This window comes from Dendrobates tinctorius, unplaced genomic scaffold (genome assembly GCF_039654945.1).
Source record: "Dendrobates tinctorius isolate UK_male_01 unplaced genomic scaffold, ASM3965494v1 ptg000062l, whole genome shotgun sequence".
Lineage (NCBI taxonomy): Eukaryota > Metazoa > Chordata > Amphibia > Anura > Dendrobatidae > Dendrobates > Dendrobates tinctorius.
The window spans coordinates 17837275-17864214 of NW_027361730.1; the positions used below are offsets into that span (position 1 = coordinate 17837275).

Consider the following 26940-nt stretch of genomic DNA (forward strand, 5'->3'; position numbering starts at 1 on the left):
ACAAGGAGGGTAAGTCATAAAAGGTCATTGCTAAAGAATCTGGCCGTTCACAGAGTTCTGTTTCCAAGCATATCAATGGAAAGTTGAGTGGAAGGAAAACGTGTGGTAGAAAAACATAGTAACATAGTAATTAAGGTTGAATGAAGCTCAGTGGTAACCCGATCCCTACCTCGATACTGAAATCCCACATAACAGTGATTCCAAAACCTGTAAAGGACCCCTCGAACTGTGCAAGCTATCGCCCAATATCATTGCTAAACACAGACTTAAAAATATTTGCAAAAATCCTGGCCACCAGATTATCAATATTCCTCCCACGGCTGATTCATGGGGACCAAGTGGGATTTGTTTTGAATAGGCAGGCGGGGGATAACACCAGACGAATGATAGACCTTATAGATGCATTAAACCGCCAAGGGGGGAGGGCTTGCTTCTCAGTCTCGATGCGGAGAAGGCCTTCGATAGGCTGGGTTGGCCCTTCCTGTTTGCCACGCTTAAAAGATTCGGCATCGAGGGACCTTTTCTGCAGGCTATTCGGGGCTTATATACGAATCCTGAGGCCTCGGTGAAGCTTCCTCACACGTCATCATCTGCTTTCCCCATATATAATGGTTCTAGACAGGGGTGTCCCCTGTCCCCTCTATTATTCGTACTTTGTATAGAACCCTTAGCTGCACAGGTCAGGGAGAGCCCGGACATTCAGGGAATTCAGGTAGGGGGACATGAGTATAAGTTATCACTTTTTGCAGATGATATCCTTTTAACAATACGGAATCCCCTGATCTCTCTGCCCAACCTACACTCAATTCTAAACGAATATGGCAACCTGTCAGGCTACAAAATTAATGATACAAAAACGGAGGCTCTGCCGCTTAACCTAAAACCATCGACCATCGCAACACTGCAATCGGCATTTACATACACCTGGAAAAAAGACCACTTAAAATATTTAGGGATTTACTTAACAGACACATACAAAACGCTTTACTCCCATAATTTCCCCTCTTTTTTGGAAGACCTAAAAAAGACACTGACCAAGTGGGAAAAGCTCAATTTATCATTCTTTGGGGGAATGGCCTCCGTTAAAATGACGATACTTCCAAGATTACTATATTTACTGGAGACATTACCTATACCGATCCCGAGACTGGTGATCCGACGAATCCAAAAATCGTTAAATAACTTCGTCTGGGCTCACAAACGCCACCAAATTGCCCAAAAGGTGTTGATGTCTCCCAGAAAATTGGGTGGCTTAGCTTTCCCTGATATATGGAAATACTACATAGCCACACACCTGAGACGTTTCCCTGCTTGGACCAATTTGACCTCAGTGGATAGATGGAGAGAGGTGGAACAGAGATAGCTGGCCCCTATTCACCCAGCTACCATACTGTATGGAAATTCCTCAAATGCCACAGATGCGAGTCTTTTGGGACCCATGGCACTCACGAGACGAGTGTGGCGGGCGGCAAGGAAGGCCTTCTCACTAGCACCAACCGAATCTCCACTGACGCCATTTTTATACACAACAGCCTTACAAAACAGTTCAGATAGTCGTGTGACGACCCCATGGATCCGGGCTAGACTCTTTCGTTTTGTAGATATTATAGACCCTTGCACCAACACAATACTCCCCTTTGCGGCCCTACGAGAAAAATTTAGACTTCCTAAAGAAGCTTTCTACACCTATGCCCAGATACGTCACTTAGCTATATCAATGATCAAATCAACTACATTCCCCAAACTTACCCCATTTGAGGGCCTCTGCAGGCAGGGTCCATCAACTAAGGGATTAATCTCACGATTATATGACATACTCTCGTCGCATATGGAAATATAGCACTCGTACATGACGAAATGGGAAACATCTGGGAAGAGTGATTCCGAGACAAATGTGGCAGACCATCTGGGAAAGGATAGCAAAGACTTCCATATGCACCACACATATAGAGAACCAATACAAAATACTGATGCATTGGTACCATACCCCTGAGGTCTTGAATAGACTCTTCCCCAACACACCGGACCAATGCTGGAGATGTAAGCTAGATAAGGGGTCTCTCACCCACATTTTTTGGGACTGTAATGTCCTGGCTCCGTTTTGGAGGGAAGTGATCCACAGAGGTTGATCCACAGAGTTTTGGGGATTGAGGTCGCTTTGGATCCATTCAATTATCTCCTTAATGTTCCACCTATGGGTATCTCAAGGGACTCGGCCAGGCTGCTCCTACATATCTGGACTTCGGCAAAGTGTCTTATATCCTTGTTCTGGAAGAAGACTTCTCCCCCTACCATTCAAGATCTAGAGCAGAGAATCCAGGAAACAAGGCGACTGGAATACCTCACCGCATGTATTAATAACCAGCTGGAAAAATATCAACGGATATGGTCGCCTTGGGACCTTTTTGTGAACAATAGCACTTAACCGCCAGTGAGCACAGTTTACATATTTTGATGTGCTGATCTGTATGCAAAATGTGTCAAATACGCCTTCATACCCTTCCCTTCCCTATCTTTCCCTACGTCTCCCCCCTGTCTAAAAGTTTCGTCAAATTTGATGGAAGGAGAGAGAGGAGGGAAATTTTTTCCTTTTCTCTTTTTCTTGAAATGTAACCTTTCGTGTTTATGTTTTAAAAAAAAAACTTTTTCAGATAATAAAATAAACAGTTTAAAAAAAAAAAAAGGTTGAATGAAGACTTTAAGTCCATGTAGTTCAACCCATATCCTATCCTAACCTGCCCTAACATGTTGGTCCAGAGGAAGGCAAAAAAACCCATGTGGCAAGCAGTAAGGTTCACATTGGGGAAAAAAATTCCTTCCCGACTCCACATACGGCAATCAGGCTAGCTCCCTGGATCAACGGAATATCATGGAAACTAGTGTAAATAATCTGTAATATTATACTTTTCAAGAAAAGCATCCAGTACCTTCTTAAATTTTAGTAGGGAATCACTCATTACAACATCATATGGCAGAGTTCCATAGTCTCACTGCTCTTACAATAAAGAATCTGCGCCTGTGATTATGCTTAAACCTTCTTTCCTCCAGACATAGAGGATGCCCCCTTGTCCCTGGTCTAAGAGTAAAAAGATCATTAGAAACGTCTTTGTACTGTCCCCTCATATATTTATACATTGTAATAAGATCACCCCTAAGCCTTCGTTTTTCCAAACTAAATAACCCCAAGTGTAATAACCTGTCTTGGTATTGCAGACCCCCCAGTTCCCTAATATCCTTGGTTGCTCTTCTCTGCACCCGCTCCAGTTCAGCTATGTCTTTCTTATACACCGGAGACCAGAACTGTACACAGTATTCTAAGTGTGGTCGCACTAGTGACTTGTATAGAGGTAAAATTATATTCTCCTCATGAGCATCTATGCCTTTTTTAATGCATCCCATTATTTTATTTGCCTTTGCAGCAGCTGCCTGACACTGGCCACTAAATGTGAGTTTGTTGTCCACCCAAACACCCAGGTGTTTTTCAGTGACAGTTTTGCCAAGTGTTTTACAATTAAGCACATAATTATACATCTAATTTCTTCTGCCGAAGTGCATGACCTTACATTTATCCCCATTAAAGCTCATTTGCCATTTATCAGTCCAAGCTTCTAGTTTACATAAATCCTCCTGTAATATAAAATTGTCCTCCTCGGTATTGATTGCCCTGCAGAGTTTAGTGTCATCTGCAAATATTGAAATTTTACTCTCTATGCACCCTACAAGGTCATTAATAAATATGTTAAAAAGCCCTGTGGTATACCACTGCTAACCGTGACCCAGTCCGAGTGTGCTCCATTAATAACCACCCTTTGTTTCCTATCTCTGAGCCAGCTCTTAACCCACTTACACATATTTTCCCCTATCCCCATTGTTCTCATTTTATGTATCAACCTTTTGTGTGGCACCGTATCAAAAGCTTTTGAAAAGTCCATATACACAACGTCCACTTCATTTCCTTGGTCCAGTCCGGAACTTACCTCTTCATAAAAGCTCATCAGATAAGTCTGATTGGAATGGTCCCTCGTAAACCCATGTTGATATTGGGCCATGAGGTTATTCTTCTTCAGATACTCCAGTATAGTATGTCTGATAACCCTCCAGGATTTTACCCACAGTTGAGGTTAAGCTCACTAGCCTATAATTTCCAAGTTCAGTTTTTGTCCCCTTTTTGATTATTGGCACCACATTTGCTAAAAGCCAGTCCTGTGGTACAGACCCTGTTATTATGGAATTTGTAAAGATTAAAAATAATGGTCTATCTATGACTGTACTTAATTCCTGCAGAACTCGGGAGTGTATTCCATCTGGGTCCAGGGATTTGTCAATTTTAGTGATTTTTAGATACCGCCGTACTTCCTGCTGGGTTAAGCAAGTGAAATTTAATGGAGAATTTTTATCACTGATCATGTTATCCGTCATGGGATTTTCTTGTGTTAATACTGTTGAAAAAAGTCATTTAGCATATTGGCCTTTTCCTCATCCTCATCCACCATTTCACCCAGACTATTTTTGAGGGGGCCAACACTATCATTTTTAGTTTCTTACTATTTATGTAGTTAAAGAATATTTTGGGATTATTTTTACTTTCTCTTTCAATGAGTCTCTGTCTCAATCTTTGCTGTCTTGATTTGCTTTTTACAGAATTTATTTAATCTTCTGTATTTATTGAATGCCTCATCACTACCTACTTGCTTTAATTCACTAAATGCTTTATTTTTGTCACTTATTACGCCCCTTGCAGCTCTATTTAGCCATAGTGGTTTCCTCCTATTTCTAGCATGCTTATTCCCATACGGTATATATTGTGCACAGGTCCTATTCAGGATGCTAATAAATGCTCCCATTTTCTTTGTGGATTTTTATGTCTCAGGATATCGTCCCAGCTAATTGCACCAAGATCATCTCTCATCCGTTGGAAATTTGCTTTCCTGAAGTTTAGTGTCCTAGTTACCGCTCTACTACACATCTTATTATAGGATACATTAAAACTTATTATTTTGTGATCACTATTACCCAAGTGACCCTCAACCCTTATATTTGATATGCGGTCTGGCCTGTTGGTTAATATTAGGTCAAGCAGTGCCCCCCTCTCTTGTTGGGTCCTGAACCAGTTGTGAAAGGTAATTGTCTCTCATAGTTGTCAAAAACCTATTACCTTTGCTGGAATTGCAGGTTTCAGTTCCCCAATGTATTTCAGGGTAGTTGAAGTCCCCCATAATAATGACTTCTCCTTAAGTCGCAGCTTCATCTATTTGCTTTATGAAGATATTCTCCATTGTTTCCATTATTTTTTTCATTAGGGCCCTGTTACAAGCTTGAATGTCCCAGCGATCCCACCAACGATCCGACGTGGATGACATAGTTAGCTGATCGCTGGTGAGCTGTCACATAGATAGAATCACCAGCCATCAGGACCAGCGAACGACTCTTAGATACCCGCTGTTTACCCTGGATACCAGCGTCCCTGATCGTTGGTCTCTCGCTGTCACACGCAGCGATGTGTGCTGCCCAGCGGGAGACCAACGATAGAATTATGGCCCAGACCATTAGGCAACGATTAACGATCAGCCAACTGATCGTTGATCGTTGCTACATGTCGTTTTGACATCACTGCAACGTCACCAAACTGGTGACGTTGCAACAATATCGTTCACAATATCGTTGTGTGTAATGAGGCCTTTAGATTCACATATATTATCACGCAGGATGGGTTTTAAGGATGATTTTACATATAAACACACACACCCCTCGCTTATTTGCACGGTCATTTCTGAACAGACTATAGCCCTGTAAATCAACCGCCCAGTCATGGCTCTCGTCCAGCCATGTCTCAGATATCCCCTCCATGTCATAATTATGTTCCAACAAAATTCATTCTAATTCCTCCATTTTGTTGGTGAGGCTTCTGGCATTAGTATACAAGAACTTTATGTACCTCTATTCTCTCTTAAATTATTAACTGTTCTAACCGCACCCCCAATTTCATTATTTGTGCCCAGGTCTCTATCTGCACTGTCTTCCCCTCCTTTAAAATGAATACCCTCCCCCCAGTTCCTAGTTTAAACACTCCTCCAACTTTCTTGCCATTTTCTCCCCCAGCACAGCTGCACCCTCCCCATTGAGGTGCAGCCTGTCCCTAGTATAGAACCTGTAGCCAACTGAGAAATCGTCCCAGTTCTCCAGAAACCCAAACCCCTCCTTCCTACACCAATTCCAGAGTCACTTATCAACCTCCCTAATCTCCCATTGCCTCTTTGGCATGGCACATGGTACAGGCAGTATTTCAGAAAGTATCACCTTGAAGGTCCTTGCTTTAAGCTTGCAGCCTAATTCCCTGAAATCATCTGTTAGGCGTCGAGTTTCCCCCACTGCACCAGGGGGAATCTCAAGCCATGTTCTCTGTGGTCTCCCATTAGTCTGCAGCCGCAGAGATTCCTGCTCAGTAGAGACGTCGCTCCAGGCGTATTGCCCAGGCTGATACTAGGCGTCTGGTTGCTCCTTCTGGCTCTGCTATAACTCCATGGATTGAGTCAGCAGCAAGTAGATGCTTCTGGGACTAAGTCCTGTCTTTTGGGTACTGAGCATGCCTGTGGGACGACCTCTCATTGGAGGTCGGAGGTCACATGCGCAGGTCCTGTTCCTGCTCAGATTGGTCCACTACTGGGAAGGTACCGGAAGGACGCCGCTATAAAAGAGTCGCATGGCTGCTCGGCCATGCGCTAGTATAAACTCTTGTGGCTTATGGTGTGTATGATGATGGATGCTTGTTATTGCAAATGACTCATTATGAAACCGCTACCCTTTGCTGTGTATGTTGTTAGGGTCTAGTGGTTAGAGTCAGCGCCTGTCAGTGGCTAGGCTATATGCCACAGTGCATCTCAGTCCTCTGCACTTGCTAGCGTCCGACTGTGCCTCCCTGCTCAGGGCACTGTCGTACCGCGACAGATAGCAGCAGCCGCCAGTGCGACGCCGTGCGCAACTCTAGCGCTTTCCTCCCCACTCTGGGTGAATAGTGGCGCCCGCCAGAGCGGTGCAGTTGACACTGGTTTCTAATTTTGTCTCTTGCTCGCTCCGTGGCAGCGGTGCTGAGCGCTAGAGGACTAGATGGACTTTAACCCCGTATCCTTGGGGTGGAGTCCCAGTGTGAGAAAGCTGGGTCTCCCTCAGATGTCATGGGTCTTCCAGCAGGACAATGACCCAAAACACACTTCAAAAAGCACTAGAAAATGGTTTGAGAGAAAGCATTGGAGACTTCTAAGGTGGCCAGCAATGAGTCCAGACCTGAATCCCATAGAACACCTGTGGAGAGATCTAAAAATGGCAGTTTGGAGAAGTCACCCTTCAAATATCAGGGACCTGGAGCAGTTTGCCAAAGAAGAATGGTCTAAAATTCCAGCAGAGCATTGTAAGAAACTCACTGATGGTTACCGGAAGCGGTTGGTCGCAGTTATTTTGGCTAAAGGTTGCGCAACCAAGTATTAGGCTGAGGGTGCCAATACTTTTGTCTGGTCCATTTTTAGAGTTTTGTGTGAAATGATCAATGTTTTGCTTTTTGGTTCATTCTCTTTTGTGGTTTTTCATTTAAGACAAATTAAATTAAGATAATAATACCAAAGAATTTGTGTTTGCAATCATTTTCAGGAAGAAACTGAGTATTATCTGACAGAAAAGCAGGGGTGTCAATACTTTTGGCCACAACTGTACATCTAACTTTGTCATTTGTGCCAATGTGCACCATGACCGCTGGGTGTTATGATTGGGTCACCGAGGAGAAAAGCAAGACCAAGCTAAGCCACAGAAAACCAGAGAGGTTGGTAACTAAGCGGATTGCAGACCCCTGATCCTATCCACACAACTAGCAGTAGCCGTGGAGCGTACCTATGATGATTCTAGATGCCTCGACACAGCCGGAGAACTAAATAAGCCTAAAGCAAGAAAGGGGAAATCTAAACTGCCCCAGAGCAGACCCCAAAGGAATAGATAGCCCCCAAACATGAGACAAGATGAAACCACAAACGCAGGTAGGAAAATACGTTGAGCAAATGATGGGGCCCAAACTAACTAAACAAGACAGGAAAGGAAAGACACTGTCTGCAATCACGCAAAAAACCCTGCAAAAAATGCCCAACACGTCTGATAGAAAAAACACTGAAGTCACTAGACTTTTCCCACTATATCAGCACTCTGGTATATTCTGAAAGCAGAGCAAAGAGAGGCCAATCTAATAAGGGACAAAAACAAACTGGCACAAACAGTAACAGAAGGATGGAAATTCAGTACAGCCGGGGCTGGCTGACCACACAAAATTGAAATAGACAAAACCAAATCAAATGTGAACAATAGCAAAAGAACACTTAGCTTGAGCATGCAGGGACTGAGCTGGAAGCTAAGACCTCAGGAGGCAGCAAAAAATCACCAGCAGGGATAGAGGGAGTCGGCTGTCTTAAATCCAATCAGAAACTCCAGATGTCCAATCATCCTCCTCATTATCAGGTGGCAGACCTCTGTTAATTAGATCAGCTCCATTACCTCCTGTAACCACCAGAGGGAGCCCGGAAAGAGAACTCACGACCCCTCTGTCAATACAACCAGCTCCACTACCTTCACTAGTATCCAAAGGTAGGCCAGAAAGTGAATTCACAACAGCTGGGTCCTCACCAGCCCCTCCCAGTAATCTGTCAACCCGATCAGCGATGTGTCGGACTCGAGCGCCAGGTAGGCAGCACACTGTTTGACGATCCCTGTCTTTGTGACAGATTGCCCTGTTTCCCTAATAATTGAGTCCCCCACTACCAGAACCTGTCTGGCCTGCCCTGCTCTCCTATTTCCACCTTACTGGAGCAGACACGGCTTTCAGAGGACATGCCTTGCTGCAGCAGTGCTACCCCTATACAGACACTCCCCTCATCCGCCAACTTAGCAAACTTATTGGGGTGTGCCAGATCAGGACTAGCCTCCCTGGTGCTCTTCCCTCTACTCCACCTTCTAACTGTCACCCAGCTTGCTGTTTAACGGTCCTGCAGCTAGAACCTAGCATCCCCCTATCTATCCCATTGAGCGTCTGCTCAGAGAGCAGAAGACTCCTTGCCATATTGTCTATGGATCTCCGTGTTGCCAGCTGCACATTTAGATCCAGTATCTGGGCTTCCAAATGCACAACGTGCTCACATCTCGCACAGCAGTATCCGGCTGTTCAAAGATTGCATACATGTGGCAAGACATACACTGGATGGTATTGGCAATAGGGGAGCACATGCCTAATAGGGATTGCACCAGACAGAAAAGATAAGTAAAAATAAAATGTATTAATAAAATATAACAGCAATCCAGTAATACCTCCCTTGGAAACTCCCTGAATCCAAAGTCACTGAATCACAAGTCAGACACTTACCACCATTCGCACTTACGCTCTGGTTACACTCACTCAGGCAGAAGATTTAGGCTATGTGCCCACGTTGCGTGTTAAAACGCACACTGAAAACCGGACTCCTTCCCAGAAATTGCGTGTTTTTTCCACTCGATTTTACCGCAATTCTGTTCGTGATTTTGTCGCGATTTTCTCAAGCACTATCCAAGCGATTTGAAGCATCGCTTGGAAAGTGATTGACAGGTTGGTCACACTCGTCAAACATAGTGTTTGACAAGTGTGAGCAGCTTTTTACTATTGAGGCCGCCTATGCGGCCTCAATAGTAAAAGATAAAATGTTAAAAATGATAAAAATCATAAAAAATCGGGGTATATTTACCTTCCGAAGTCCCGCGCTGCCATCCCGGGCCTCAGCGTTCCCAGTAATGCCTTACGAGACCTGTGATGACATTGGTCTCGCGTTACTATAGCGATCTCGCGAGACCGCTAGAGTCACGCGAGACTACGTCATCACAGGACCTTGCCGCAAGGCATTACTGGGAACGCTTAGGCCGGGAATGCAGCGCGGGACGTCGGAAGGTAAATATATCCCGATTTTTATTTTTTATTCTTTTTTTTACAGGGGTATGGTACCCAGGGCCTGGAGGACAGTCTCCTCTCCTCCACACCATGGGTACCAACCGCACATGAGACGCTTAACTTCTCGCATGGTGGGCATAGCCACATGCGGGAAGTAAGCGATTCTCATGCATTCCTATGGGTGCGGAATCGCGGCAATTCTTTGCGATTCTGCACAAAAGAATGATCATGCTGCGATTTTTTCAGCGATGCGTTTCCGCCGCGGAAAAAAGCGCAGCATTAGCACAGCATGTGCGGAATGCCATAGGAATGCATGGGGTGCGTTCTGTACATGATTTTTAAACGTTTTCGCGCCGAAAATCGCGGCAAAAACGCTTAAAAATCGCATTGTGGGCACACAGCCTTAAAGATTTTTTTTCCCCTTCACAAGCAAACCACCCTGCTGCTCAATTCACTTCTAAAAGGACTTGAACCCCAACCAGATGCCCCTTATAAACCCTTAATTATTAACCCCCACCCTTAATTAACCCCTTGTGAATATAGCTACACCTCAAGATTTAAATGCAATATAATTAACCCTTAAACATATAGATAGAAAAATAAGAGATTAATCCTGTAGAGAGAAAAAAATAGGCTAAGAAAGCACAAAAAAATTGAACAGGTAGAAAAGCACTCAGCAACTCACACCAATTCACACAGGTGCATAAGCAACCAGGATAACTGCAGGCTTGAAAGGATTGTTAAGAAAAGGCCATTCAAAAATTTGGGGGAGAGTCACAAGCAGTGGACTGCTGCTGGAGTCATTGCTTCAAGAGCCACTACACACAGACGTATCCAGGACATGGGCTACAAGTGTCGCATTCCTTGTGTCCAGTCACTCATGACCAATAGACAACGCCAAAAACGTCTTACGGGGCCAAGGAGAAAAAGGACTATACTGTTGCTCAGTGGTCCAAGGTGTTTTCAGATTAAAGGAAATTTTGCATTTCATTTGGAAATCAAGGTCCCAGAGACTGGAGGAAGAATGAAGAGGCACACAATCCAAGCTGCTTGAGGTCTAGTGTGAAGTTTCCACAATTAGTGATGGTTTGGGGAGCCATGTCATCTGCTGGTGTAGGTCCACTGTGTTTTATCAAGACCAAAGTCAGCTCAGCTGTCTACCAGGAAATTTTAGAGCACTTCATGCTTCCCCCTCTGCTGACAAGCTTTTTGGAGATGGAAAATTCACTCTCCAGCAGGACTTGGCACCTGTCCATGCTGCCAAAAATACCAATACCTAATTTAAAAACAACAGTATCACTGTGCTTGACTGGGCAGCAAATTCACCTGACCTTAACCCCATAGAGAATCTATGCGGTACTGTCAAGAGGATGATGAGAGACACCAGACCCAACAATGCAGATACCCTGAAGGCTGCTATCAAAGCAACCTGGGTTCCATGACACCTCAGCAGTGCCACAAACTGATCGCCTCCATGCCACGCCGCATTGATGCAGTAATTAATGCAAAAGGAGCCGTACTGAGTGCATTTACTGAACATATTGTGGAAAATGAGAAAAACTAGCACCAACTTAAAACATACTTTTTCAAGCTTTCTCGCAGTGTATGGCTTGCAAAATTCTGGGTGTAACACCTGAAATGATCAGCGTCGTACAAAGTCCAGGCCAAAGAGGAAAAAATAGGTGGCACTCCATGATGCAGTATAACAATCCTTTCTTTATTCAACGCAAGAAGTACATGGACCCGTTGAAGTGTTTGATCGACACGTCCTTCGCTGCACCTGCTCCCCTGCATCCATGTACTACTTGCACTGAATAAAGAAAGGATTGTTTTTGTTTTACTGCATCAAGGAATGCCACCAATTTTTTTCTTTTAGGCCTGGACTATTTACTGAATATATGTGGCGCCCCTGAGGCTCAGTCGCCACAGAGGTACTGCACCTTCTCCTAAGATGTGGTGCCCCACCACCTAGGTAAGTTGGGAACTCCTTTCCACACTACAACACCTGCACCCACACACAGGATAGTTCAGCAATGGACCAGGTTGCGGCTTCATGCTTAGAGGATAGCAGAGCACCTTTCGTGGTTCCTTGCTTCGTAACACGAGATGTGCTGGGAGATGGGTGGAGTTAGATATAAAAGAGTGGGAAAGTTTAGAATTACAGGTCAGTCTGACGGGAGGTCAGTCTGGAGGGGAGACTGAGAGCAGGCTGACAGGAGGTCAGCCTGAGGGGAGCTCAAAGCGGAGGAAGACAGTCAGTCAGGCGAGGCTGAGGACTGGTCTTAGTGGAACGAGCTCCCAAGATGAAGGAGGAATAGAAGAAGGAGTGCTGCAGCTGCCTCAATGACAAGAGCAAGCTGGCACGGGAAAGGAACAGAAGGAGAAGGACGTAGGACTGCAACCTAAGCTTCCATAAGAGAGAGAAGGAACAGCGCGGAACGAAGGAGTAGGAGAACAGAGAGGAGTTGTGGGTTGGAAGAGGAACCCTGCCTATAGGTCCTCAGCGCAAGGCCGGGGCCTGGTCCCCGAGGTTGTATGGACACTTATGGTTCTGCAGCAGACACCAGTGGAGTAGTTGGCTGTAAATGCACTACTCCCATCCAAGACTTGGGGCACAATAGCATCTGTATAGAGAGCTGGGACTCAGGATAAAGGGAGTCCCCCGAAGTAGGCTACAGCTGTCTGCTGTACAAGGAAGAGTTGTTAGGAACATCTGACAGGAGGAACTTCAGAGTACCACGGTACTGGAGTTCTTCACACTAAAAGGTGCAATAGAGGAGTCGTTCAGGACAGGTACATGTTGGCGGAGTGTTGGAGAGAAGCCTAACTTGCCCGGGAGGTTGATTGAGTCTTTTCCCCGGAGGACACAGCACGGAGGCAGGCACCAGTGTGTACTACGAACTGTGAGTAAAGCTTTGGAACTACAAGCCCTGGTGTCTTCCAGTCATTGTGCACCAACACCGTCAGCACCGCTACATCTGGGTGTCCTCCTCTACACTACCTGCGCCTATACACTGCCCTGGGGTTACAGCTTCACCTGTGGGGAGCTACACCATCTTTGCTGCAACACACCATCAGCCCCATAGGATCTGCACGCAGCGTCGGCTTAACATCTTGCTTGCCAAACACCACAGGTGGCGTCACGAACTATTCCATTACACCATTACATTTCCCCATTACTTGGGCGCCCAGGGCCATGGACCGGGTCACTGCTGCTGTGACACATCCAACTGACACCGGCCCGGTACCGAGTACCCCACAGCCCTGGGAGGGCGACCCATATACATTTCAGTAGGCCAACATTTCAGATTTTAAAATAATTTTTTAAGATGGTGTTATAAAGTATTCTAATTTACTGAGATAATGACTTTTGGGTTTTCATTGGCTGTAAGCCATAATCATCAACAGTAACATATATAAACACTTGAAATAGATCACTCTGTTTGTAATGACTATGAAATATATGAGTTACACCTTTTCTATTGAAGAACTGAAATAAATTAACTTTTTGATGATATTCTGATTTTGTGAGAAGCACCTGTATATAGGTTGTTAATAAACACTCCATCCTTATATACACTGCTCCAAAAACTAAAGGGAACACTTTAACAACACAATGTAACTCCAAGTCAATTGCACTTCTGTGAAATCAACCTGTCCAGTTATGAAGCAACACTGACTGTGAATCAATATTTCCTGCTGTTGTGCAAATGGAACTGTCACGGGGTTACCGCGACAGAACAGAGCCAGAAGACCGCAGCGCCTGTTGGCTCCTGCTTTGCCGCTGAGAAGCACTTCTCCGGAGTATTAAGAGTGCTTGTTTTCTTTCAGGAGGACAGGGGTTAATCGGCCATGTGGAAATCCCTGCTTTCAGCTGTGCTTGGTTAACCACTCCTCTCACCTATAAAAACTAGGTCTGCAGACCAGATCATTGTCTGAGATAGCATTTGCTACAAGGATCTGGAGAGAGAGAGGAGCTGGTGTTTGGAGTGCTGGAGGAGTTTATTGTTGCTTGGTTTGTACGCTTGGAGATTCCTCATCCATTCCTGCTTTTTCTTCCCCCCGTCCTTCACACCCTGATGTATACTTCTGTTGCTTGTGAGAGTATTATTTGTGAGTGGAATTTTCCTTTACCCTTGTCTCGTTCCCCTGTCTGTCGGGATGGTGTTCTTCGGTACACGGTAGCGCCTCTCTTCCCCGGGAGGGGGGAAGGGGACAGACGCAGGGCTAAAGCTAGGAGACAGGGCTAGGGCGGAGGCCCTGGCATCCTTGCCATCTGAGGTATCCCGGGGAACAGGGCGAGTTAGGGTGCCCCCTAGTGTCAGGACCAGGAAAGGTGCCCCTGGTCCCAGTTTACTCGCCAGCCCAATCGTGACAGGAACAGACAACAGGTAGAAATTATAGGCAATTGGGGGGCATGGCTATACATGAAATTGTGAGGACTTGCTTCTCTGAGCTCCTCTGCAACTACCCTATTAAACACCACCATAATGGGAAAGAATACAAAAAGAACCAAATTCAAGTCCTCCACAAGATCTGAATCCCACCATGGGGACATGGACGCATACATTACAGATTAAGGCCCCATCTCCCTGACTTGATTCATCTAGACCAGGAAGGTTTTGTAACGGGTAGGGAAGCGAGGGATAATACGCTCAAAACATTGGATATTATTAACCATGCTCATACACACTCATACACACAAAACTCCTTTGATCATTCTGTCATTAGATGCCGAAAAGGCTTTTGACAGAGTGTCCTTGTTGTCCCTGGCTCAAACCTTGGAACATGCTGGTTTGGGCCAAGTGTTTACGGTGAAAATTCTAGCCCTATATCAGTCCTCCACCAAATTAAAAATCAATAATAAGCTCCATAAGGTATGGCACCCGACAGGGCTGTCCTCTTTCTCCCCTGCTATACATCCTGATTATATGGAACATCTCCTGAAGGCTATAGGTGCCAATCTGGACATCAGGGGGATTAAGATCGCAGGCCATGAATATAAATGTTCGGCCTTTGCTGCCTATGTAATGGTATATCATACCAATCCTCATACGTCTCTGCCTTCCTTGATGTCTGAGTTGATGCATTTTGGTGACTGGTTGAGTTTTAAAATAAACCTAGATAAATCTGAAGCTTTAAAAAATATTTTCCTACCCAAACATTTGGTAGATACGCTGAAAGTCAATTTCAGAATATCTAATAATAACATGAATTATCTCTGTACTCATATCCCTGCTGAACTCTCAAAACTGTTTTCTCTCAATTTCTTGTCCTTCTTGTCCAGGCAGGAAAATCTCAGCAACTTGAATCGGAAGGATTTCTCATGGTTTGGCAGGATAAGTATTCTTAAAATGACAATCCTGCCCAGACTTTTATTCCTTTTACAAACTATTCCACTATGTATACCCTCCTCCTTCTGGATCAGGATCCAGCTTAGTTCAGTCGATTTGTCTGGGTCACCGACCGCCTAAGGATTCGGAACATTGTCCTTGTGCGTCAAAAGGATGCTGGAGGGGTTGGTCTCCCTGACTACCGCCGATACTACCTTGCTTCCTTGACTGCAAGGATTCTGGACTTGTTGCATTGCTCCAAGTCTAAATTATGGGTCGGTATTGCACAGGATGCATGTACTTTGCCATGGACTTGGCCATCTTTGATCCATAATAAAGTAGTGATGTCCTATAGTGTAAGTCAAACACTCAGAACAATATACATGCCTAGTGTGAGAGGCATCATAACCAATCCAAGTGGGACTTTATTACCAATAACCGACAACCCTAAGTTCCCTCCAGGAGCTTCTTCAAATTTTTTCTAGGCAGCTCAAAAATCTTCCCTTTGCGTCTTTTCCAAGTGGTCTCAGGGGGGACTCTCCCTCCTCTCTCTGTGATTCTAGAGGGATATTAAGAACTTTGTTCAAAAAGCGTCAGGCGTTTAGGGGATGTGTCCCCCGCATGATGTTTTACTCTTGACATGAAAATAAAAAATGAAGAGACGCCTGGTGCTGGAACTTTTTTTCTTCTTTTGCTATATTTGTCATGAACCATGTTATATTGATGTAATTTAATATCTTCGAATTAGGATTAAATGTAGGAGATTATAAATACTATATTGAGAGATCATGTTCTCCAGCCCCATCACCATTTCTTTCACCAGTGACTAAGTTTGGGAACCTCATTATCTGTTTTAATTCTAATGAAATAAAAGTTTGTAATTTTTATTAATCTTTTTTGGACTAATTTTTCTCTTAGTATTACAAAAAAATAGGTGCAAGTTCAAGACAAAAAAGGTCCATCTTCCAGATCCAATTGGAGATGAAATTGTGAGTTTATTGATAATTCATTAAAAAGATATACACATTGCAAAAATAATATAAATAAAGAGGGAGACCTCCGTGAAACCTAAAGTTTCGAACGCCAAACATGCTTAGGGCCCCGTCACACATAGCGACTCACCAGCGATCCCGACAACGATATCAACATGTCAGGATCGCTGGTGAGTCGCTACATGATTGCTGGTGAGCTGTCAAACACGTGTGTCCCTTAGAAACTCGATGTGTACCTTAGTTACCAGCTCCCTGCATCAGCGCGCTGGTAACTAAGGTACACAGAGGGTTTCTAAGCACAGCGCCGTGCTTAGAAACCCTGCGTTTACCTTACTTGCCACCTGATTGCTGGTCTCCCGCCTGTCACGCAGAGATGCGTGCTGGCCAGCGGGAGACCAGTGACCAAAAAAATGTCCAGGGCTTTCGAACAGCGATCAGCGATACCGGCAGGGGGGCCGGTCGCTGATTGCTGTCACACACAGCGATCTCGCTGGTGAGATCGCTGTTACGTTACAAAACTTGTGACTCAGCAGCGATCTCACTAGTGAGATCGCTATGTGTGACGGGGCCCTTAATCTTGGAGTACCTTTTTTCCCTTGAACTTGCATCTATCTACAAACGCTGGGTGGTGGCGTCCTCGTGCTTCTTCACTAATCCGAACAGGAAGGGTGAGCTGGTGTTTTTTAGTTATACTTTGAACAAAAAAAATAAGGGAAAATGCAATAATGAATAACAGTCTATGACTCTAGGTCTTTTATAACTTTCTAATTCTCTAACACATGAAGATGGATCTTTCGGCTATGTTCAGTTTCTCACTTTGTTAATCTTTCTCTCTGAGCACAACTTTTTTCATTTGCAGTACATCCCTACATACAACACACACAGAAATCTTTATGCCAATAACACTTATCAACCTATGAAGAATTTACAATCATTATCCCCAATCCCCTCACTCTCCTGTCTCAGTTTAGCTGTCAATCATTACAATTTGACAGCACAACGTACCATGGATGAAGACGCTCTATGTATACCCAGAACTTTCCAACGCAGGTGATGGCAACCTTTTAACATGGAGCATACACATTTTCTTTTCAGTGCTGCTGTGCATAATGTGCATAAGTACATTATGTACAGTAAGTGCATAATGCTTTTGGAGAAAAAAAATAAAATAAAACAGGGCTCACATCTATGTACTGTATATACTTGTGTATAAGCCGAATTTTTGAGCCCCTTTTTTTTGTCTGAAAAGACCCCTCTCGGCTTATAGACGAGTCACACTTATCGGAGGTCTCCGGTCTCTCCTGGTCACCTGTGTGCTCCCCTGCAGCCTCTGTAAGCATTCCTGTGGCTGCTGAGTGACGGCGGTCGGCGTTGGCACCGGTGCAAGTGCCGGGGTCCTGAGCAGGTGGGGACAGCGGCGTGCTATGGGGGCCAAGTGCCTGTGCCGCCGCTTTCTCAGGCCCCTGGTACTTGCGATATTCAACTGTCCCCTTTCCACCACCGAACTCTGTCTTCTGCATCCTCTGACTGTGATGTTCAGGACATAGGGCACAATGACGTGCTTAGTGCGCGCCCTCTGCCTGTACAGTCACTGCAGATAGCTGGCAACGCTGAGGAGAAGCAGTCAGCGACGAGAGGTATGTCATTTTTTTCTATTGCAGCAGCAAGCTATATACAATATATGAGCAGCCTAAACTGCATTTAAGCATTATATGGGTCGTATTTTGTTTGGAGCATCTTATGGGGCCATCATCATCTTTATAGAGCATTATATAGGGCGCATTTTTGTATGGAGCATCTTATGGGGCCATCATCATCTTTATAGAGCATTATATAGGGCGCGTTTTTGTACGAAGCATCTTATGGGGCCATCATCATCCTTATAGAGCATTATATGGGGCATATTTTTGTATGGAGCAACTTATGGGCCATCATCAACTTTATGGAACATTATATGGGTCGTATTTTGTATGGAGCATCTTATGGGGCCCATGTCTCAATTGATGTAATTTTATTGGTATCTATTTTTATTTTTGAAATATACCAGTAGTTGCATTTCCCACCCTAGGCTTATACTGAGCCAATAAGTTTTCTCAGTTTTTGTGGTAAAATTAAGTGCTTCAGCTTATACTCGGGTCGGCTTATACTCGACTATATACGGTACTTGAAATAGTTATTATAAGGGATTCTTCAGCAGACCTTATTATAAGTAGATGTGCAGAAACCATAATAAACGCATTATAGCCAGTGAGCCAATGCACATGACTCAATTTCTATATGGACCAACAGTCTGTGTGGAACAAATTGCAGCATGCACTATTGGGGTGTGATTTACAGAAGAGGTTACTGCATGTCAATAAGTAGCTACTGCACACATCCGCTATGTAGAATAGCACAAGGAGCAATGTCACATCTACAATTTGAGCCTGTGACTGGCCTGACTTTTAAAATGGCTGTCTGAACCCGGCCCGAATCAGTCAAGTAAACAAAGATCAAACAAATCTGGTGGAAATGTGCACATATAAAATGATTAAATAAATATTCAGAAAATCACCCAAACGTCTAATTGACCTTTTGTGTTTTCGCTCCAGGGATCACTCTTATTTTTTTTTACCATTCAACATGTAGTCATGTGTTAATTTTTCATCTATTATAACCTGGTTTTATCCAATTCTACCACTTCAAAGTGCAAAAGACAAATAAGTTCAAGGAGATAAATAGATGTGACTCAGCACTTCTCGCAGTCGCTCTGCGATGCATTTCTCATCACGAGCCCCTCTAGCTGAATGTGTTTAATAATATGCTCATGTGATTACAAGGAGAGGAGTCAGCCGCTGGCATCATTTATTGGGAGCATTATTATATTTATGGTCATGCTACTTTACAAAATACTATTCAAAAGAGTATATACAATGGAATGCATTACCGAAAATTTTCAGATTGTAAACTTGACATAGTTTAGGTTTCGCCTTAAAGCTCCACAAACGATACTCAAATAAATTGTAACCAGTTTATCAAAATCAGACATATTTAATAGAATTTACTCACCTTAATATCTAGCATCCAACTGCATGTATGGCTGATCACTATAAAGAAAAATGACCCACATTTATTAATAATTCCAAATTTTGCATCAATGAAAGTGAAGAGGGTCTATGCCCCCAAAATTCCTCATAATTTAAAAAAAAAAGCATGTGTCTCTTAATATATCCGATACATTTTGATCTGATTGACTGCAGTGGGTTATTGTCCGGGGGCCTAGAATTGTTCACTACAACATTTTTGTTAGACATTTCAGAGATAAGGATGCAAAAAATTTAGTTACGTGTAATGTATTACAAGAAAAATAGTGCTCCTTGATTTTGATCTGAGCATAGGATCAAAATTGGCAATGCAATAGGTCCATGGAAAAAATGAGACCAAGTGCGGTCTGATTTTCATGGACTGATAGAATGGAGAAGATAGAAAAACTTTTTTTTTTCTCTCCACGTCCGAGAAAAAGTGTTGTAACTCTGATCAGAGTCTGATCACAATAATCTGACCATTTTTCTCAGATGTAGAAAAATCAATTGTGTGAACCTACCCATAGATTAATAATAGACCAATAGAAGACATTTTAAGCTTATGTGTACATCGTTTCAGGAAAACGGCATTGTTTTCCTAAAGTGTCTTCTTTGACTTCTACCACATAGTTTTTGGAGCTGCAAAGATTTTTTTTGTTTTAATTTTATGTATATGGTAGTGAATTACTTCCAAGTAGGAGCCAACTGAAAATGATCAGGTCACTTCTTTTAGTAGCTTCACGGCTTTTGAACCCTGAAGTGTTTAAAAGCTGAAAAAAGCTGAATACATGCAACACAAGTCGTGTTGACATTGCAGTGCATTTTTTTTTAGCACTTTTTAAGGCAGGTTCCAGAATCTGCCTAAAAAAAATATGACATGCACATGCCCTCAAGGGGTTTTCCCATAAAGGAAAGTTACAAATTGCAGATCAATGCGGTCGGACTACCGGGACCCCCTTTGATCTGAAAATCCAGACTTGAATATATGTACTCGGCTTCCATTCCATTAATTCTCTTTGAACTACCAGAGTACAAGGCTCGGCTATTTCCAAATGTCTGACTGACAGTGATTGGAGTGAAGGCTGAGCATATGCACTACTACTCCATTCAAGATAGGGCTTTGCAGACTCCCATTCATAGGTTTACGGAGTTGTCCTCTTATCGGGATGGTTGGCGTTCCTAGTTGTAGGACTCCTGCGATCAGTAAGAGGATAACTTGCAATTTTTGGAAAAATCCATTCAAATTATATGGTGATCATGTCTGCTCACCCTCTCCCGCATCTGCACAATTTCTCTACAGCTGCAGATTTTTAGGGACATCTCTATGGTGTTATAGGCAGACAACCAGGGCCGATTTTAGGCAAAGTGGGGCCCTAGGCAAAGTTTAAAATGGGGCCCCAAATGCTAACATATTGCACATCACACAGAAGCATTTCGGTTGTATTTACCAGGGCTGTGGAGTCGGTAAGCCAAACCTGCGACTCCGACTCCGACTCCTCAATTTCCCTTACACCGACTCCGACTCCAACTCCGACTCCACGACTCCGACTCCCACACATATTGCTTATATTTAAATGAAAAATTTATTGTAGTACAATGTGAACCTCAGACATTTAATCATTTTTATGATCCAATAATCAAGATATTTAGATAGAACAGAATATATATTGGTGTACTACCCGGTTTTCATTCTTTTTGGTACAGATACGATATGGATAGACAGATATGGATAAATGGATAGATAGAGCAGATTTCTAATCTGCTTTTGCTATTGAAAACATTATCTATGAGCTCAAAAACCTTTCAGGTGATGCAGTTTTTTAAAAAGATGATCAGCTTTTGCAGCTGAAAAACGTATCCTCAAAAAACACAGGAAAAACGCTGTGTGTGAATGTAGCCTTAGATCAGGAATAGAACAGCCATTTATAGGACATTTCATAACTTTCCCAAACTCCTATGAAAAAATATTCAGCACATCCTGCATTGAATTACTGTACCCAATTTATTATATATTTTAGGAGTCGGAGTCGGTCCATTTTATACCGACTCCAACTCCGACTCCACCAAAATGAGCACCGACTCCGACTCCGACTCCACGACTCCGACTCCACAGCCCTGGTATTTACATGCACTAAATGAGTGTGATTGACAATATTGAAGTCGTTCAACATTTGTTTCCCGGCCTCTTTACACCGTCTGAGAACAAATGAAGGGGACAGAACGATCACGAATGGATCACTAACAGATCACCATACAGTATCATGTTATCAGCAGCACATCTACAGTTTACACCCCATAGTCCTCTATATAATATAATGTGCCCCATAGTCCTCCATATAGTATAATGCACTCCTCAGTCCTCCATATAGTATAATACACTCCCCATAGTCCTCCATATAGTATAATACACTCCTTATAGCCCTCCATATATTAAAATACACTGCTCAGTCCTCCATATAGTATAATACACTCCTCATAGTTCTCCATATAGTATAATGCACCGCCATAGTCATCCATGTAGAACAATTCACTTCCCATAGTATAATGCACCCCATAGTTCTTCATATAATGCATTCCCCATAGTCCTTGATACAGTATAATGCAGCCCACATATAGTATAATGCAGCCACCCCATACAATATAATATAATCCCCCATAGAATATAATGCAGCCCTTCTCTTATAGTATAATGCAGCCCTTAGAGATAAACCACCCCTTAGAGAATATAATGTAACCCCCCACAGAATATAATGCAGCCCCTTCATATAGTATAATGCAGCCCCTCCATAGAATATATGGCAACCCCCTCATAGAGTATAATGCAGCCCCTTATATAGTGTAATGTAGCCCCTCCAAACAATACAATGTAGCCCTCCTCATATAGTATTGTCATGCCGCGGCCGCCTCCAGCTCCTGCCTCTCTGCCGCCGCCTCCAGCTCCTGCCTCTCTGCCGCTGCCTGCGTCCATCGTGCCGCCTCCCCCCGAGCCCCGCTGTACCCACCGGTTCGTGGTGTCCCGGCGCGCGCCTGCCCTGGCTCCTGCTCCTGTCATCCGTCGGGGACGCGCGCGCACTGAGTTCAGTGGCACACGCGTACCCCGTTGCTAGGCATCCACGCCTGTCAGCCCAATCTCCTCCCCAGCCTGCTCCTTGGCTTGGAGGTTCCTGACCCGGAAGTCCTCTGCGCACTCTGCTTATCAGGCCGCCTCTTCCTCCGGGCTGTGCCTGACCATCATTTGTGCATTACAAGTGATTCTGGCCCCACGTCCTCTCTCGCTCCTTGCCTTCTCTATTGCTAGCCCTGTCGCCTTATCTGTGCCCTCACGCCCTCCGTGTGCTTTCTCCTAGTGCCTGCTCTCCAGTGTCTCCGTATCCTGCCCATGTTCCTGTACCTGTGTTCCAGCCGTGTCATCCTGACAGTGACGACCATCTGTCCATGTTCCTGTGTCCCAGCTTTGTCTCCCTGCCAGTGTCTCCACGCTCTCCGTGTTCCCGTGTCGCAGCTCTGTCTGTCTGCCACCAGTCTGCCTTGTCCTTCGCTGAGGTCTCTTGTTTCGTCCCCGGGTACCAGCTGCCGTGGTGATAGTATCTCTCGGGCCTGACCCTAACACTCCCTGTATAGGGGGCGGTCCACCTGGTCCGCTCGCCTGAGGGAGGTTCGTTATCACGGTCCAGCGGGTCCACCCTTGGAGGTCCACTCATCCTCACAGTACGGTCAGGCCATGGACTCCGCTGGTACCTCTGCCCCCCCCCAGAAGGAACTGCTGTTCCTACGGGAAAACCAAACCCAGATCATGGCTTTTCTAAAGTTCATGGAGTCCCGTATTTCTGCGTTACAACCCACGGATCCAGGGAACGCGTCCCAGCTGGCTAGTCTCCAGCAGGAACTGGCCCAACGCCTCACCCAGGCCCACACCCTAAATTACATGGCTTCCGTGGATAACCGTCTTTTATCCCTGCAGTCCGCATGCCACAATTCATGATCCTCTGATACGGCAGAGAAATAGCGGTATAGTACAATGAAAAATACTTCACTTCTTACATCTCATGACTGATATCCATTTTAAATTCTCCAATAGCTCCAAAAACGGACAGTATGTTACTCCATACAGTATTATGGCCACCGCCTAGTGCGCTATACAGAGTAATGAGGCCCATATATTTCTCCATACAGAATCATTGGTCCCATATAATGTTTTAAACAGTATATGATGAGCTCCACATAATGCTACAGTATATGTTGGTCCCCATGGATGAAGCTCCACTTTGTTATGGGCCCAAATAATGCTCCATATATAATGGGCCCCATTTCTAATGCTCCAGTGCATAATGGGCCCTGTAAATGCTGCTCCAGTGTCTGAAGTCTACCTTTGGAATGCTCCAGTGTATGGGGGGCCTCATATATCATTCTCCAGAGTATAGTGCTCCCCAATAGCTGTCCCAACATTGAAAACAATTAAATAAGTCTCCTCGCTAGGGAATTCCTGTACTAGTCTGGACTCCTCGTCGTCCCCATATTCCATCTCACTGCACTTGACTTGAACTGTTTAGGCAAAGGGCGTACAGACGTGATGTCATCGCGCTCTCTGACCAAAATGTCACTGTCAGGAAACGCGGAAGACGTCACGGCGGTGGAGCAGGGAGAGGTAAGTATTTCAACTTTGCAAGTGCTGTGATCCTGAGAAAGCAGGGGGGGCCCACTCGTTGGCGACGGCACTGGCACAGGGCCCCTCATAGTACGCCGGTGTGTCTGAAGGCGGGTGTGCACCCCCACCTTCAGAGACACTTGATTCTTCTATGAGGGACCTTGTACCAGTGCCGTTGCCAAAGAGTGTGCCCACCCACCTGTCCAGGGCAAGGGCACTCGCACAGGTGTGTGCGCCAGGTGGTGACCGCGGCCCTGTGGGGGGAGGCAGCCCAGTTAGGGAGGTGGAAAAATTGGCATATGTTGATGTTGGACATTCAGCAGCTGCAAATGGAGTAATTGGAGAAGTCCGCGGAAGAGGAGGACAAAAGCAAGCCATTTTTCTGGCAACCTACGTGTCAGCAGGGGAGGGTGGGACAAAATCCTTTGAAACCCATACATGGTTCATTTTAATGAAGGTTAGATCATCAACATTTTGGATTGACAGACGGGTCCTTTTTTCTGTCAGGATTGATCCAGCAGCACTGAAGACTTATTCAGAAAACACACTAGCAGCATGGCAAGCGAGCTCCTGTAAGGCATATTGTGCCAATTCAGGCCAGGTGTCAAGTTTACTGGCCCAATAGTCAAAGGGGACAGACCGGTGAGGGATCATAGAATCATAGAATCGTAGAGTTGGAAGGGACCTCCTGGGCCATCTGGTCCAACCCCCTGCTCAAAGCAGGATTCACTAAATCATCCCAGTCAGATGTCTGTCCAGCCTCTGTTTGAAGACTTCCATTGAAGGAGAACTCACCACTTCTCGTGGCAGCCTGTTCCACTCATTGATCACTCTAACTGTCAAAAAGTTTTTTCTAATATCTAATCTGTGTCTCCTCCCATTCAGTTTCATCCCATTGCTTCTAGTCTTTCCTTGTGCAAATGAGAATAAAGTTGATCCTTCTACAATGTGACAGCCCTTTAGATATTTGTAGACAGCTATTAAGTCTCCTCTCAGTCTTCTCTTTTGCAAACTAAACATTCCCAAATCCTGCAACCTTTCCTCATAAGACAGGGTTTGCAGACCGGTCACCATTCTGGTCGCTCTTTTCTGAACTTGCTCCAGTTTGTTGATGTCTTTTTTAAAATGTGGTGCCCAAAACTGGACACAATATTCCAGATGAGGTCTGACCAAAGAGGAGTAGAGGGAAATAATGACTTCACGTGATCTAGACTGTATGCTTCTGTTAATACATCCTAGAATTGCATTTGCCTTTTTTGCTGCTGCATCACACTGTTGACTCATATTCAGTCTGTGATCTATTAGTATACCCAAGTCTTTTTCACATGTGCTGTCACTTAGCCCTATTCCTCCCATTCTATATATGCTTTTTTCATTTTTATTGCCCAGATGTAGTACTTTGCATTTCTCCCTGTTAAAAACCATTCTGTTAGTTGCTGCCCACTTCTCCAGTTTATTTAAATCTTTTTGAATCCTCTCTCTCTCTTCTCTAGTATTAACTATCCCTCCTAGCTTTGTGTCATCAGCAAATTTAATCAGTTTACCCTCAATTCCTTCATCTAAATCGTTGATAAAGATGTTGAACAATACGGGGCCCAGGACAGAGCCCTGTGGTACCCCACTTGAGACATTCTTCCAACTGGATGTGCAGCCATTTACGACCACTCTTTGGGTCCGATCACTAAGCCAGTTATGAATCCACCTAACAGTTGCCTTGTCCATTCCATACTTAGTCATTTTTTCAATAAGGATTGTATGAGAGACTTTGTCAAATGCTTTGCTGAAGTCAAGATATACTATATCTACAGCATTTCCTTGATCCACCCAATCAGTGATACCGTCATAGAAGGAAATTAAGTTAGTCTGACATGACTTATTAGTTACAAACCCATGCTGACTCTGTTTAATCACTTCATTCTTATCCAGGTATTGACATACATGTTAATAATTTGTTCAAAGATCTTTCCTGGTATAGAAGTCAGACTCACCGGCCTATAGTTGCCTGGGTCCACCTTCTTCCCCTTTTTGAAGATAGGAACAACATTTGCTCTTCTCCAGTCTTCTGGCACTTCTCCTGTTCTCCAAGAATTTTCAAAGATTATGGAGAGGGGTTCAAAAATTTCTTCTGCTATCTCCTTCAGTACTCTGGGGTGAAATTCATCTGGACCTGGAGACTTGAATTCATTTAGGTTAGCTAAGTGTTTCCTCACTATCTTTCTGTTTATAGATATCCTGGATTCTTCTATTCCCTTAATAGGACAGTGAATAACAGTTGATGTTACATTTCCTTTCTGAGAGAAAACAGATGCAAAATAGGAAATTAAAAGTTCTGCCTTCTCAACATCCTGTCTTACCATTTCATCATTTTCATCCTGTAAAAATCCTATAGCATCTTTGACTTTTCTTTTACTTTTGACATATCCCCAAAATCCTTTATTATTGCTTTTGACATCTCTTGCAAGCCTCAATTCATTTTCAGCTTTAGATAATCTGATTTGTGCCCTGCAGGTTCTGCAGACAGCATTATATTCTTCTTTAGATATGCCTCCCTCTTTCCATTTTATAAACATTTTTTTCTTTCTTTTTAGCATGTGCTTAAGTTCTGTGTTCATCCATCCTGGTTTCCTTAAATGCTTCCTATTCTTCCCTCTTTTTGGAATTGTTAACAACTGTGCTTTGAGAATTTCATTTTTCAAGATTTCCCATCCTTCCTGGACATTTTTGTCTTTATGGATATCCAGCCATTGGATCCCTCTAATTCTCTTTCTGAATCCCTTAAAATCTGCCTTTCTGAAATCTAACCTTGACGTCTGAGTCTTCACAGGTCTTCCGCCTCTAGTTTTCCAAAATTCTAAAATAGCATGGTCGCTACCTCCTAGGGTCCCAGCCACTTTTACCTCCTCAACCATTTCCTCCCTGTTTATAAGGATTAGATCCAAGGTAGCAGTTCCCCTTGTCTTCT

The 26940-nt window shown here is 44.1% G+C and overlaps 1 protein-coding gene across 1 annotated transcript in view; it reads right to left on the reverse strand.

Moving 5' to 3' along the window:
- NRG4 (neuregulin 4) overlaps positions 1-26940 on the reverse strand; it is a 121652-nt gene that overhangs the window by 77979 nt on the left and 16733 nt on the right. The window contains exon 2 of the mRNA XM_073579344.1: positions 19320-19357. Within this exon, the coding sequence (XP_073435445.1) occupies positions 19320-19334 (15 nt within the window). The 5' untranslated portion in view covers positions 19335-19357. The remainder of the gene's footprint in view (positions 1-19319; positions 19358-26940) is intronic.